The sequence below is a fragment of the Rana temporaria genome, chromosome 7, assembly GCF_905171775.1.
Source record: "Rana temporaria chromosome 7, aRanTem1.1, whole genome shotgun sequence".
NCBI lineage: Eukaryota > Metazoa > Chordata > Amphibia > Anura > Ranidae > Rana > Rana temporaria.
The window spans coordinates 113,902,274-113,914,825 of record NC_053495.1 but is presented as its reverse complement, the minus strand read 5'-3'; the positions used below and the strand labels follow the sequence as shown (position 1 = coordinate 113,914,825).

Sequence of the window (12,552 nt, the reverse complement as noted above, 5' to 3'; positions counted from 1 at the left end):
TCTATTTTAATTCCTTCTCTTACTCCTTGGTGGGGGGAGTTGGGATGAGTGGCAATGCTGGGGAGAGTTCTTATCAGCCAACTTAGGTGCTCTTCATCAAGGTCATCTGCTGATCTGGGGACTTTTAATGGCAACTATAATCACAGGTAGTGTTACCCAGTGTGTCTCCGACTTTGTGGTGTCTCGTAGCAGTGACACCTATGCTGAAATCAGGAGATAGGGTCTCCTCCAGCCCCTCCCACCTCACAATCCTCACCAGTCAGCGAACCTCTAGCCTCTGCCCCCCAGCCATGCCGTGAACTGAATGGGCGGCTGCGAAGAGGCTGAGTGGGCAGTCGTGTACGCCAGGAACAGCCCAGCTGAGCAGCCGTAAGAAGGCTGGGAGAGTGGTGCGGGCTTCAGGAATAGCCCAGGATTTGGTGACCCCTGGCAAATCATAATTTGACCCCTGAGGGGGTCCCGACCCCCAGGTTGAGAACCACTGTACTACGGTGATGAGAAAAGGGTGTTTTGGTGAGTTCAGCTATCAGATAAACTGTCCACGGTCATTGTATCTGCTTGTACAGATCAGGCATAGGTACAGCAAGGGATAAATCACTATTATAGCTGATCCGGTCCAGTCTCCAGCAGCGGATGAAGTGATGTCACCTATAGTTACTATGGGGCTTCTGTTGTTGGCTGCCTCTTCTGCACACTCCAACATACAAAAGCTGCCACTAACAGCTCAGCGTAGGACCAGAGCGGCTTCAGAAAAGGTGTATATATATCAATTTTTTATTTACAGGGCTAGATCGGTTAGTCTTAGAATGTGGCTGCAAGTAGATTTATAGATTTTAGTTTTAAGCTGAACTTCTACTTTAAATTAAACAGTGAATGGATTACACAGTTAGGCCCCTTTCACACGGGGTGGATCAGTAATGATCCGCCCCGTGAACCTTCGCTTGCTCAGCGGGGATCGCACCGTTGATCCCAGCTGAGCCGGCAGATGACTGGGCGGTCCCCGCACACTGTGCAGGGACCGCCCTGTCAGATCTCCGCTCTCCCCTATGGGGGGATCGGATGAACACGGACCGTCTGTCTGTGTTCACCCGATCCGATCGGCCAGACTGATGGAAAAGTAGGTTTTTCATCTGTCACACTTTGGCGGATCGGATGTCAGCGGGCATATCACCGCTGACATCCGCGGCTCCATAGAGGAGCACGGAGCGCCCGTTCAGGTCCGCCTAAAAAACTGGCAGGCAGACCTGAACGGGGCCGCCTGAGTGTGAAAGAACCCTTAAGGTTAAAGGTGGCTTGAAAAGACTTGGAAATGTATAGAAAACATGAAGTGAGTATTAAATGATTTACATACAATATATAGAAATTACACAATATTAAGTTCATTTGAAGTTGTTGATGTACAATAAATTTGTGGTTGTACAATGAAATATTTAGCCCCCTTTCACACATGCAGACCCTTCATCCATTTTGATGTGACTGAACTGATGAAATGAAGTATTCATCAGTTTTTCATCCTTGGTCATCAGTTTTTCATCCATTTTTTTTTATTTTTTTTTCTATTTTTTTTTAAATCCACTACCAATGCAAAAACGGATGAAAAACTGACCACTTGTCAGTTTACATCCGTTTTTTGTCCAGTCCGTTTTATGACAGACCAAAAAATAGGGCTTTCATCCACCTAAAAAAACAGATGCTAGCGGATGAAAATAGATGATCATCCGTGGTCATCAGTTTTTCCATAGGAATGCATTGATGTCTGCGGATGAATGAAAAAAAGGACTAAGGCCCCTTTTACACGGGGCGGATCGGTAATGATCCACCCCGTGAACCTCTGCTTGTTCAGCTGGGATCGCTCCGTTGATCCTCGCTGAGCCGGCGGATGACAGGGCGGTTCCCCTCTATGGGGGGATCGGATGAACACTGACCGTCTGTCCATGTTCACCCGATCCGCCAGATGGATGGAAAAGTAGATTTTTCCTCCGTCACACTTTTGCGGGTCGGATGTCAGCGGGCATGTCACCGCTGACATCCGCGGCTCCATAGAGGAAAACAGAGCGCTTGTTCAGGTCCACCTAAAAAACTGACAGGCGGACCTGAACGGGCCTCCCGTGTGAAAGAACCCTAACGGTCCGTATGTGTGAAAGGGGCCTAAATGTCTGCAACATGGTAAAGGGTAATCTGTATGGGGGGGGAGGTGGTTGCACAATAAAAGGGCTTATAAAAGTTGAAAGTGTGTGCACTGAAAAGGTTAATGTACAGAGATAGGAAAGCGGACAAAAAACTGTAATGTACAATGATGATAGTTAATGTGCTATTATTGAGGATAGTACAGTGAAAGGTGTGAAGTTGAACTTCCGCTTTTAAGCACTCCTCGTCCCATTTGCAGGTAAAATTGGGTGCAGGCACCCAGCTCCCACTTCGCCGCCTAGGCGACGACTCCTCTCCCTCCTTCCCTGCAATCTCCTGGCGCATGTCACAGGTCCCAGAAGATTGCTTGGCCACTGAGAAAGCTCAGCGCGTCTTGCAAATGCGCAGTGTGCACTCGGCTGTGAAGCCACCAGCTGTCACAGCCGGGTGCCCACACTTGCAATGACGGCGCCATGAAGAGGAGCGAGGCTTCGTACGCCCACATTGCTGGACTGTGGAACAGGTGAGTGTCAGTTTATTAAAAGTCAGCAGCTACACTTTTTGTAGCTGCTGACTTTTAATAAACTTAAAAACGAGTGGAACTCCGATTTGAAGAGCACACTAATGAACTAATATTTAGCTGTGCGCTTTGGGTATGATGTGTGTACCTCTGTGTTTGCACTTCCTCCACAGCCAGTGGAAGCATAGAAAGTGAGTCCAGCTCCTATTTAATTAATCTGGAGCACACAAAATCTGGGGCCGTTGTGCATAGTGACCAGCTTATAGGTTTTGGGCTCCATTCACACATGTACAACTCTAAAGTCATGCAACTTGGACGCGTCTTCGGTTTTGACAACTTTTGCACAACTGTTGCATGTTTAACCACTTCAATACAGGGCACTTATACACCCTTTCTGCCCAGACCAATTTTCAGTTTTTAGTGCTCTCGCACTTTGAATGCCAATTACTCAGTCATGCAACGCTGTACCCAAACAACATTTTTATCATTTTTTTTCACACAAATAGAGCTTTCTTTTGGCGGTATTTAATCAACACTGGGTCTTTTTTTTTTTTTGGTTCTATAGTAACATTTTGCAAATAAGTAATTTTTGTTTTGTTCATAAATTTGGGCCAAATTATAGCAACAAGTGGCCTGGTCTTTGGCCAGTGAAAAGGTTTGGGGCTGAAGTAGTTAATGTTGCTGTAGGCCTTTTGACAGTTTTCCTGAACAGTTTTTTTTTTTGTTCTCAGTAATTTTGGATGGATGTCCAGTTCTTGGTAATGACACTGTTGTGCCATATTTTTCTGCACTTGATGATGACTGTCTTCACTGTGTTCCATGGTATATCTAATGCCTTGGAAATTATTTTGTACCCTTCTCCCTTCTCTCATTTTAACAATGCGATCCCTATAATGCTTTCAAAGCTCTCTGCCGACTATGGCTTTTGCTGTAGGATGCAACTAAGAAAATGTCAGGTAAGACCTACTAGAACAGCTGGACTTTATTAGGTGTTAATAAAATGCACTTTAAATGATGGCAGGTGTGTACTGACTCATATTTAACATGAGTTTGAATGTGATAGGGAGAGTAGCAGCAGTGCTAAACTTTCAATTTATAGACAATTTGTCTTACCACGCGTGGACTGATGAACATCAAGGCTTTTGGAGATACTTTTCAGCTTTATGCAAGTCAACAATTCTTAATCGTAGGTCTTCTGAGAGCTCTTTTATGCGAGGCATCATTCACATCAGGCAATGCTTCTTGTGAAAAGCAAATCTCACTCCAGCTAGCTCTTGGCGATGTCATTAGTCTAGGGGTTCACATACTTTTTCCACCTGCACTGTGAATATTTACATGGTGTGTTCAATAAAAACATGGTAACATTTAATTCTTTGGGTGTTAGTAGTTTTAAGCAGACTGTCTATTGTTGTGACTTAGATGAAGATCAGATCACATTTTATGACCAATTTGTGAGGAAATTCAATTTATTCCAAAAGGGTTCACATACTTATGGCAACTATGTGTGTGTAATAAATATATACACAGTGGGGCAAAAAAGTATTTAGTCAGCCACAAATTGTGCAAGTTCTCCCGCTTAAAAAGATGAGGCCTGTAATTGTCGTCATAGGTATACCTCAACTATGAGAGACAAAATGTGGAAACAAATCCAGACAATCACATTCTCTGATTTGGAAAGAATTTATTTGCAAATTATGTTGGAAAATTAGTATTTGGTCACCTACAAACAAGCAAGATTTCTGGTTCTCACAGACCTGTATCTTCTTCTTTAGGAGGCTCCTCTGTCCTCCACTCATTACCTGTATTAATGGCACCTGTTTGAACTTGTTATCAGTATAAAAGACACCTGTCCAAAACCTCAAACAGTCACACTCCAAACTCCACTATGGTGAAGACCAAAGAGCTGTCGAAGGACACCAGAAACAAAATTGTAGACCTGCACCAGGCTGGGAAGACTAAATCTGCAATAGGCAAGCAGCTTGGTGTGAAGAAATCAACTGTGGGAGCAATAATTAGAAAATGGAAGACATACAAGACCACTGATAATCTCCCTCGATCTGGGGCTCCACGCAAGATCTCACCCCGTGGGGTCAAAATGATCGAGTAGAGGTCGACCGATATATCGGGCTGATATTCGGTCATTTTGGAGAAATCGGCACCGGCCGATTTATTATCCAAATGTGGCCGATATTTAGCACATCTGCATCAGCAGAGTGTGGAGAAGGAAGGAGAAACATGGGGTTCCTCCTCCCTTCTCCACACTGTCTGCAGAGCAGCGCTGTGTGTGTGAAACAGAGAAGGGAGCTGTCACTAGCACAGTCTGATGTCGGGGTGGGCGGGACTCAGCTGTCCAACACCAGCCAATGGGATGAGATCATTGGCTGGATAGCTGCTTGGGCCTGCCCACCCCGGGTCCCGCCCACCTCCAACATCACGATGAATCTGAGCTCCTCTCTCTCTGCTCTCTGTAGCACCATGTGAAACTGTATGGAGAGAGAGAGAGTGAGTTTCACACAGCTACATTATGTGCTGTGAAACCTGCCAGTGCCATCTGCTAGTGCCACCTGCCAATGCCATCCAGTGCCACCTGCCAATGCCATGCCAACTAGTGCCACCTGCCAGTGTCATCCAGTGCCACCTGCCAATGCCATCCAGTGCCATCTGCCAATGCCATCCAGTGCCAACTAAGGCCATCCAGTGCCACCTGCCAGTGCCACCTGCCAGTGCCACCTGCCAGTGCTAACTATTGCCATCCAGTGCCACCTGCCAGTGCCATCTGCCAGTGCTAACTATTGCCAATTAAAATCGGCATCATATATCGGCCACTCCGATTTCTAAATATCGGCATCGGTATCGGACCGACCTCTAATCACAAGAATGGTGAGCAAAAATCCAACCACACAGGGGGACCTAGTGAACGACCTGCAGAGAGCTGGGACCAACGTAACAAAGGTTACCATCAGTAACACACTACGCCGCCAGGGACTCGGATCCTGCAGTGCCAGACGTCTCCCCCTGCTTAAGCCAGTACATGTCTGGGGTTTGCTAGAGCGCATTTGGATGATCCAGAAGAGGATTGGGAGAATGTCATGGACAGATGAAACCAAAGTAAAACTGTTTGATAGAAACACAACTCGTCGTGTTTGGAGGAGAGAGAATGCTGAGTTGCAACCAAAGAACACAATACCTACTGTGAAGCATGGGGGTGGCAACATCATGCTTTGGGGCTGTTTCTCTGCAAAGGGAACAGGACGACTGATCCGTGTACATGAAAGAATGAATAGGGCCATGAATTGTGAGATTTTGAGTGCAAACCTCCTCCCATCAGCAAGGGCATTGAAGATGAAACGTGGCTGGGTCTTTCAGCATGACAATGATCCCAAACACACCGCCCGGGCAACGAAGGAGTGGCTTTGTAAGAAGCATTTCGAGGTCCTGGAGTGGCCTAGCTAGTCTCCAGATCTCAACCCCATAGAAAACCTTTGGAGGGAGTTGAAAGTCTGTTGCCCAGCGACAGCCCCAAAACATCACTGCTCTAGAGGAGATCTGTATGGAGGAATGGGCCAACATACCAGCAACAGTGTGTGACAACCTTGTTAAGACTTTCAGAAAACGTTTTGACCTCTGTCATTGCCAACAAAGGATATATAACAAAGTATTAGGATGAACTTTTGATATTGACCAAATACTTATTTTGCACCATAATTTGCAAATAAATTCTTTCCAAATCAGACAATGTGATTGTCTGGATTTGTTTCCACATTTTTACGTGGATTCAGAGAGAGTTAGGCCGGCGTATCAGTAGATACGCTGACCTAACTCGGAATCTGCGCCGACCTAAGTTTTAAGTGTATTCTCAAACTGGGATTCACTTAAACCTATCTAAGATAGGACAGCCTGCGCCGTCGTATCTTGGGGTGCAATATTTAGGCTGGCCGCTAGGTGGAGCTTCCATTGCGTTCGGCGTAGAATATGTAAATCACTAGATACGCCTATTCACGAACGTACGTGCGCCCGTATAAAGATACGCCGTTTACGTAAGGCATTTTCAGGCGTAAAGTTATTCCATCAAATAGCTGGACTAGTAATCTTAAGTATGGCTGTCGTTCCCGCGTCAAAATTTGAAAATTTTACGTCGTTTGCGTAAGTCGTCTGTGAATAGGACTGGACGTAATTTACGTCCACGTCGAAACCAATACGTCCTTGCGGCGTACTTTGCCACAATGCACACTGGGATATGTACACGGACGGCGCATGCGCCGTTCGTAAAAAACATCACGTCGGGTCACAGTTAATTTACATAAAACACGCCCCCCACATTCTCATTTGAATTTGGCGCGCTTATGCCAGCCTATTCACGCTACGCCGCCGTAACTTAGCAGGCAAGTACTTTGTGAATACAGTACTTGCCTAGCTAACTTACGGCGGCGTAGTGTAAATACGATACGCTAAGCCGCCGCAAAGATGCGGCGACCTACCTGAATCTAGCTATTTGTCTCTCATAGTTGAGGTATACCTATGATGACAATTACAGGCCTCTCCTCTTTTTAAGTGGGAGAACTTGCAGAATTGGTGGCTGACTAAATACTTTGTGTGTGTGTGTATATATTATGTAGCGCTACCCCCGAAGGAGCTGCTGATTTGTTGTTGGGATCTGCGTTTTTAGGTTACCTTGATGCAGTCTAGGGGAACAGTTGGAGAAACAGAGCAGTGAGCGAATGTCCAGACAGTGAATAAAGGTTTTGCAATGCTTTATTTCCAGGCCAACATCAACATCAAATGGGAAATAAAAGGTTGATGAAGGAAAAGAGAAAAACCCTGCAGTGTCAGGCCTGGATATGAACCGAGCAGTCCTGCTCTCAGTAGTATCAGATTGTGGTTCGGCGCCACTCTAGCCAGAGTGGGCGAAGTTCCCCCGGACAGACCCCCATCACAAGCCCGGCAGCCGAGGCGCCACCCCAGATTTGCTGGAAGGAACAGGTCTCTCTCACAGGCCTGGCTCTAGGGCCTCTGCCACAGGCCTATTACTTTAGGTGAGCTAGATGGATGATTGGAGCAAATCCTCCCAGTAAGTTTTAGCATAGGTCACCGGATGACAGCAAAGCATACCTGTCGGCATTCCAGTCACCAGATCCCCGATTGGTTCGTTCAAGCCCTGTTGGACAACCTGCCTCCGGGTTCTCCTCAAGCCGACCCCCCCCCCAATCGAACGGCACCCAGCCTGGGATCCTCTCAATAGAACCGGGGATCCAGTAAGTCACTGGAGTCCCTTTTCACCTCTGGATGATGTTCTGTGTAGTCTGCAAATTTGGCTAGGTGGGCTGCGCTGGCGGGGTCCATGGATGCGCGCACCCTAAAGGTGGATGCCGCACCTGGAATCGGGACCCCGCGAAGATTTTGGAGCACATGACATCTGTCACAGATATACTCTCCCCCAGCATGCCCTGCGAGGGAAAGCTCCTCTGATTGGCTGCTGGGGAAAACTTGCTCTGCCTGAACCCCTCTGGTGCCAACTGCCGGCCAGGGATGGCACCGCATCCCTGGAGCACAGACTGACCCAGTGGACATTTCTGGAACGACAGAAGTCCCAATTTAGCATATTGCGAATGGGAGCAAAATAACTCTCCCATTCCCCACTAACTTTAGCGTAGTGCCCATACTGAAAGATATATATATATATATATATATATATATATATATATATATATATATATATATATATATATATATATATATATATATATATATATATATATATATATATATATATATATATATATATATAATTATAAATGTTTACATACCCTGACAGAATTTATAATTTCTTTCACTTAGGCACCTTTCACACTGAGGAGTTTTTCAGCTGTTTAGAGCCTAAATACCGCCTGAAAAACTCCTGCCCTGCAGTCTCAATGTGAAAGCCCGAGGGCTTTCACACTGAGGCAATGCGCTGGCGAGAGGACAAAAAATCTCCTGCCAGTAGCATCTGTGAAGCGGTGAGAGGAGCAGTGTGTTTACCGCTCCTTCACTGCTCCTTACTATTGAAAACAATGGGACAGCGCAGTAATACCGCAGGCAATGCGCCTCTGCAGAGGCGCATTGCCAGCGGTATTGACCTTTTTTCGGCCGCTAGCGGGGGGTTAATACCGCACCGCTAGCGGACGAATACCGCCGCAATTCGGAGGCGTAGCTGTGCGTGACTGAGCGCCGGGTACACAGGAGATTTCGGCTCTATGTAATTCAGCATCGCTCGCTCCTCTTCCCTCAGACAGTAGGGATCGGTGTATAACACACACCCACGATTTTCCCCTGATTTTAAGGGGGAAAAAAAGTGTGTGTTATACGGCAATAAATAGGGTACCTTACTTTCTACTCTTGTATGGTGGTTAATTTAAAGCTGAACTCCGGACACAAAAACTTCTTCACTAGCTGAAAAGAATATACATCTACTTTGTATGCACCAAATGCCTTTGCAAGCCCAAATACTACCTTGTAAAAGTAGCTGTGACATCATAATTGTACTGTGAGCTGTGGGAGGGACCCAAAACATCTGCACACTATAGGCTGTCTGCAGAAAACTACAGGAGGGGTAGCAGTGACTGGTCTTTATTACAGGGAGAGGCAGAGTTCAGTTGTTGCTTTATGTTGGATTATTGCATAGATCTGAAAGAAATACAACGCACATCAAGATTCAAGTAAGAATATACATGCCTTTTGTGTTTAGACAACAAGTGCTTATCCTGAATTTCAGCTTTAATTGTCTGTAGTATGTAGTATGCTCCTACTTAACCTTCCATACTTTTTGCAAAATAGACCTTTAATTTTTAACTTTTTAAAGAATTTTGGTCTGAGAGTTTTCTTGGCTATGCAAAGATAAAATGTATAGATAATCAGTGCTGATAATTTCTGAAAGAAGCCTAAACTTCTACATGGAGTTACTTCATCTCTGCTCACACCCAAGGTGTAGACACTGTGTAAGCATTTTGTGAGCGGTAGCAACAGGGTGTGCATGGCTTCTAGACGGTAACAGCTCATGTTACCTGTCATGTAACTGATGACTGGCGTGTTTATGCAGAGCTGTATGTAAACAGATATAATCATATAGAACTAAATGTGTTCATCTTGCACAGTGGGCACGCTTCTTTACTATATTACTCTCTTTATTTGAAACCACAGTCTGCAGTGCTTTTCATAAATGGAATGTTGTGCTCTTTTTTTCTTCTTATTTTACTAGCTTTGTATGTTTTGGCTGAAACATTACCATAGAGGTAAACTATATTCTTTTCTTTTTTTCTTCTCCAGACCATCACAATGACGGCCGAGGAAACTGTAAATGTTAAAGAAGTAGAGATCACCAAGCTGATATTAGACTTTCTCCATGCCAAGAAGCTGCACATCAGCATGCTGGCCCTGGAGAAGGAGAGTGGGGTGATAAATGGGCTCTATTCTGATGACATGCTTTTTCTCAGGTATGTTACCATAGTCCAATTTTAATTTATTATTGGAATTTTATGTATAGTATATAATAATCTTTTTCTGTACCGTCTTCCTTGATCTCCCTTTTTTTGTATTTTTAGTTTTTTCTACATTACCTTTTGGATTTAACTTTTCTTGAACCACTATGTATGTAATGTATAATTAAAAGTGTTGAGTGTTATGCGACTCGGAACAGTATGTGCTCACTCAGCCCTTAAAGCGGTATTAAATCAAATGGCTGCATCCGTTTTTTTCCTTTCTTTCTTTTTTTCCCCCTATGTTTTCACATGGTGATCTGGCCAGTATCACACCTCCTGTATTAGAGTGCCCCCACTTTGGATGAAGCAGCATTGGTAATCTGGGGAGAGGGGAGTGTTATATGTACTAAGAAATTTAGATTCACTAACAAATTGAAGTCAAACTCCAGCTAATACTTTAGAAGCAGTTGCACAAAACAGTTTTTTTCCATTTAGGATTAAGGCATTTCATAAATACATAAAAGCTGATCATTGTAAGCCAGGCATGTCCAAAGTCCAGCTCGCGGGCCAATTGCGGCCCCCCTGGTGATTTAATATGGCCCCCTGGGGATTTGGATATATATATATTAGATGTATACCGTATTTATCGGCGCTGCCTTGGAGGGCACATGGAGGGGCGGGAGGAGCGCCATCAGTATATATGAAGAGAATCTCCTGTTTATTTAGCGGCGTCTGTAATAGGAAGTCCAGTCTCCTGGGATGCCATTGGATGACTGTTCTGTCTATCATAGGAGGCGGGACTTTGTATTAAAGAGGTAACCGAGTAAACAAGAGATTCTCCTGTTTGTAATCTGTCAGCACTCACTCCCCCCCGTCCACTCCAAAGCTGCAGATGGGCATCAATCAGGCTGCACTGATGGCAGTGGTAAGGCTGCATTCATGGCACATGTGAGGCTACATTCATGGCACATGTGAGGCTGCATTGGTTGCAATGGTAAGGCTGCATTGGTTGCAATGGTAAGGCTGCATTCATGGCACATGTAAGGCCCTGTACTCACGACCAAACATGTCTGCTGAAACTGGTCCGCGGACCAGTTTCAGCAGACATGTTTGGCCGTGTGTAGGCCCGAGCGGACCATTTTCGGGCGGATCGGACAGGTTTCCAGCGGACAACTGTTTCCTGGACTTGCTTTAAAACAGTCCGCTGGAAACCTGTCCGCCCGGACATGTACGGTCGTCTGTACAGACCTACCGTACATGTCCTGCCGCCCGCCATCCCTCGCATGCGTCGAATGACTTCGACGCATGTGTGGAAGCATTTTAAAGGCAGGCCGCCCACCTCACCGCGTTATTGTCGCGTCGACACCGCGTCATCGACGCGGCGACACCACGGACACGCCCCGCGTATTGTTTACGCGCGGACCTCTGTTCGATGGTGTGTACAGCCATCGAACAGAAGTCCCCGGGAAGTCCCCGGGCAGACATGTCCGATGAAAACGGTCCGCGGACCGGTTTCATCGGACATGTCTGCTCGTGAGTACTCGGCCTTAGGCTGCATTCATGGCACATGTGAGGCTGGTGTCATGGCAATGGTGAGGCTACTTTCATGGCAATGGTGAGGCTGCATTCATGGCAATGGTGAGGCTGCATTTATGGCAATAATGAGGCTGCATTCATGGCAATGGTAAGCCTATGTGTGTTATACACCGATAAATACGGTATATCCAAATAACACACCCAAGCTCATCCTTAGTCCTGAGCAGCGCTCAGGGACTCGTTGGGGCCACAAATAGATATATACAGTGTATCCTAATAACACGCCCAAGCTCATCTCTTCACCACACAAAGCCACAAAGGCAACAGAATTATTGTTGGGCAGTGTATTAGTGATCGGACAAACACACTTAGACCAAATTTTAATGGTTCAAAGAATGTCAAGCAAAATGGTCGGCCCTCACGCATGTTCACTTCATCAAATCTGGCCCTCTTTGAAAAAAGTTTGGACACCCCTGTTGTAAGCCCTCTGTCGGTGGTAAATGGTTTGTTTCAACCCAGTAATTTCTACATCTGCAGGACAACTTGTTCTGTTGAAAAACAACAGACTTGCTGGCCAGATCACTAAGTAAAAATAAAGGAAAAAAGACTGCATTTGTTTTCTTTTCTTTTTTAGGCTATCGCATCTTAGAATTTGTAAGCTGCAATATAATGAATGTTTAGCTTTAAACCAGTAATAATCCCAAAAGCATACCATCATCTTTACACCCAAGGATGACAATAGGAAGCTTAGGCCTGCAGAGGGCTGCAAAGCCGCGGCCCGATTGCGGCAGGGGAGGTATGGACGCACAGAGACACAGGATGGGCCCCCACCTCCCACGCGATCGTGCCGGCCAGTAATTGAGGCCGCGGCTTTCTGCAGGCCTAAGCTTCCCCGGGAGCCAGGCCGATAATTCT

The 12,552-nt window shown here is 45.7% G+C and overlaps 1 protein-coding gene across 3 annotated transcripts in view; it reads left to right on the top strand.

Moving 5' to 3' along the window:
- WDR47 (WD repeat domain 47) overlaps nt 1-12,552 on the top strand; it is a 94,833-nt gene that overhangs the window by 20,850 nt on the left and 61,431 nt on the right. The window contains exons 1-2 of one of the 3 annotated variants that reach the window (XM_040359854.1): nt 9,204-9,342; nt 9,950-10,116. In XM_040359854.1, the coding sequence (XP_040215788.1) occupies nt 9,959-10,116 (158 nt within the window). In that variant the 5' untranslated portion in view covers nt 9,204-9,342; nt 9,950-9,958. Of the gene's footprint in view, nt 1-9,203; nt 9,343-9,949; nt 10,117-12,552 lie in introns of those variants that run through there. The other 2 variants (XM_040359853.1, XM_040359855.1) reach the window with 2 other exon arrangements.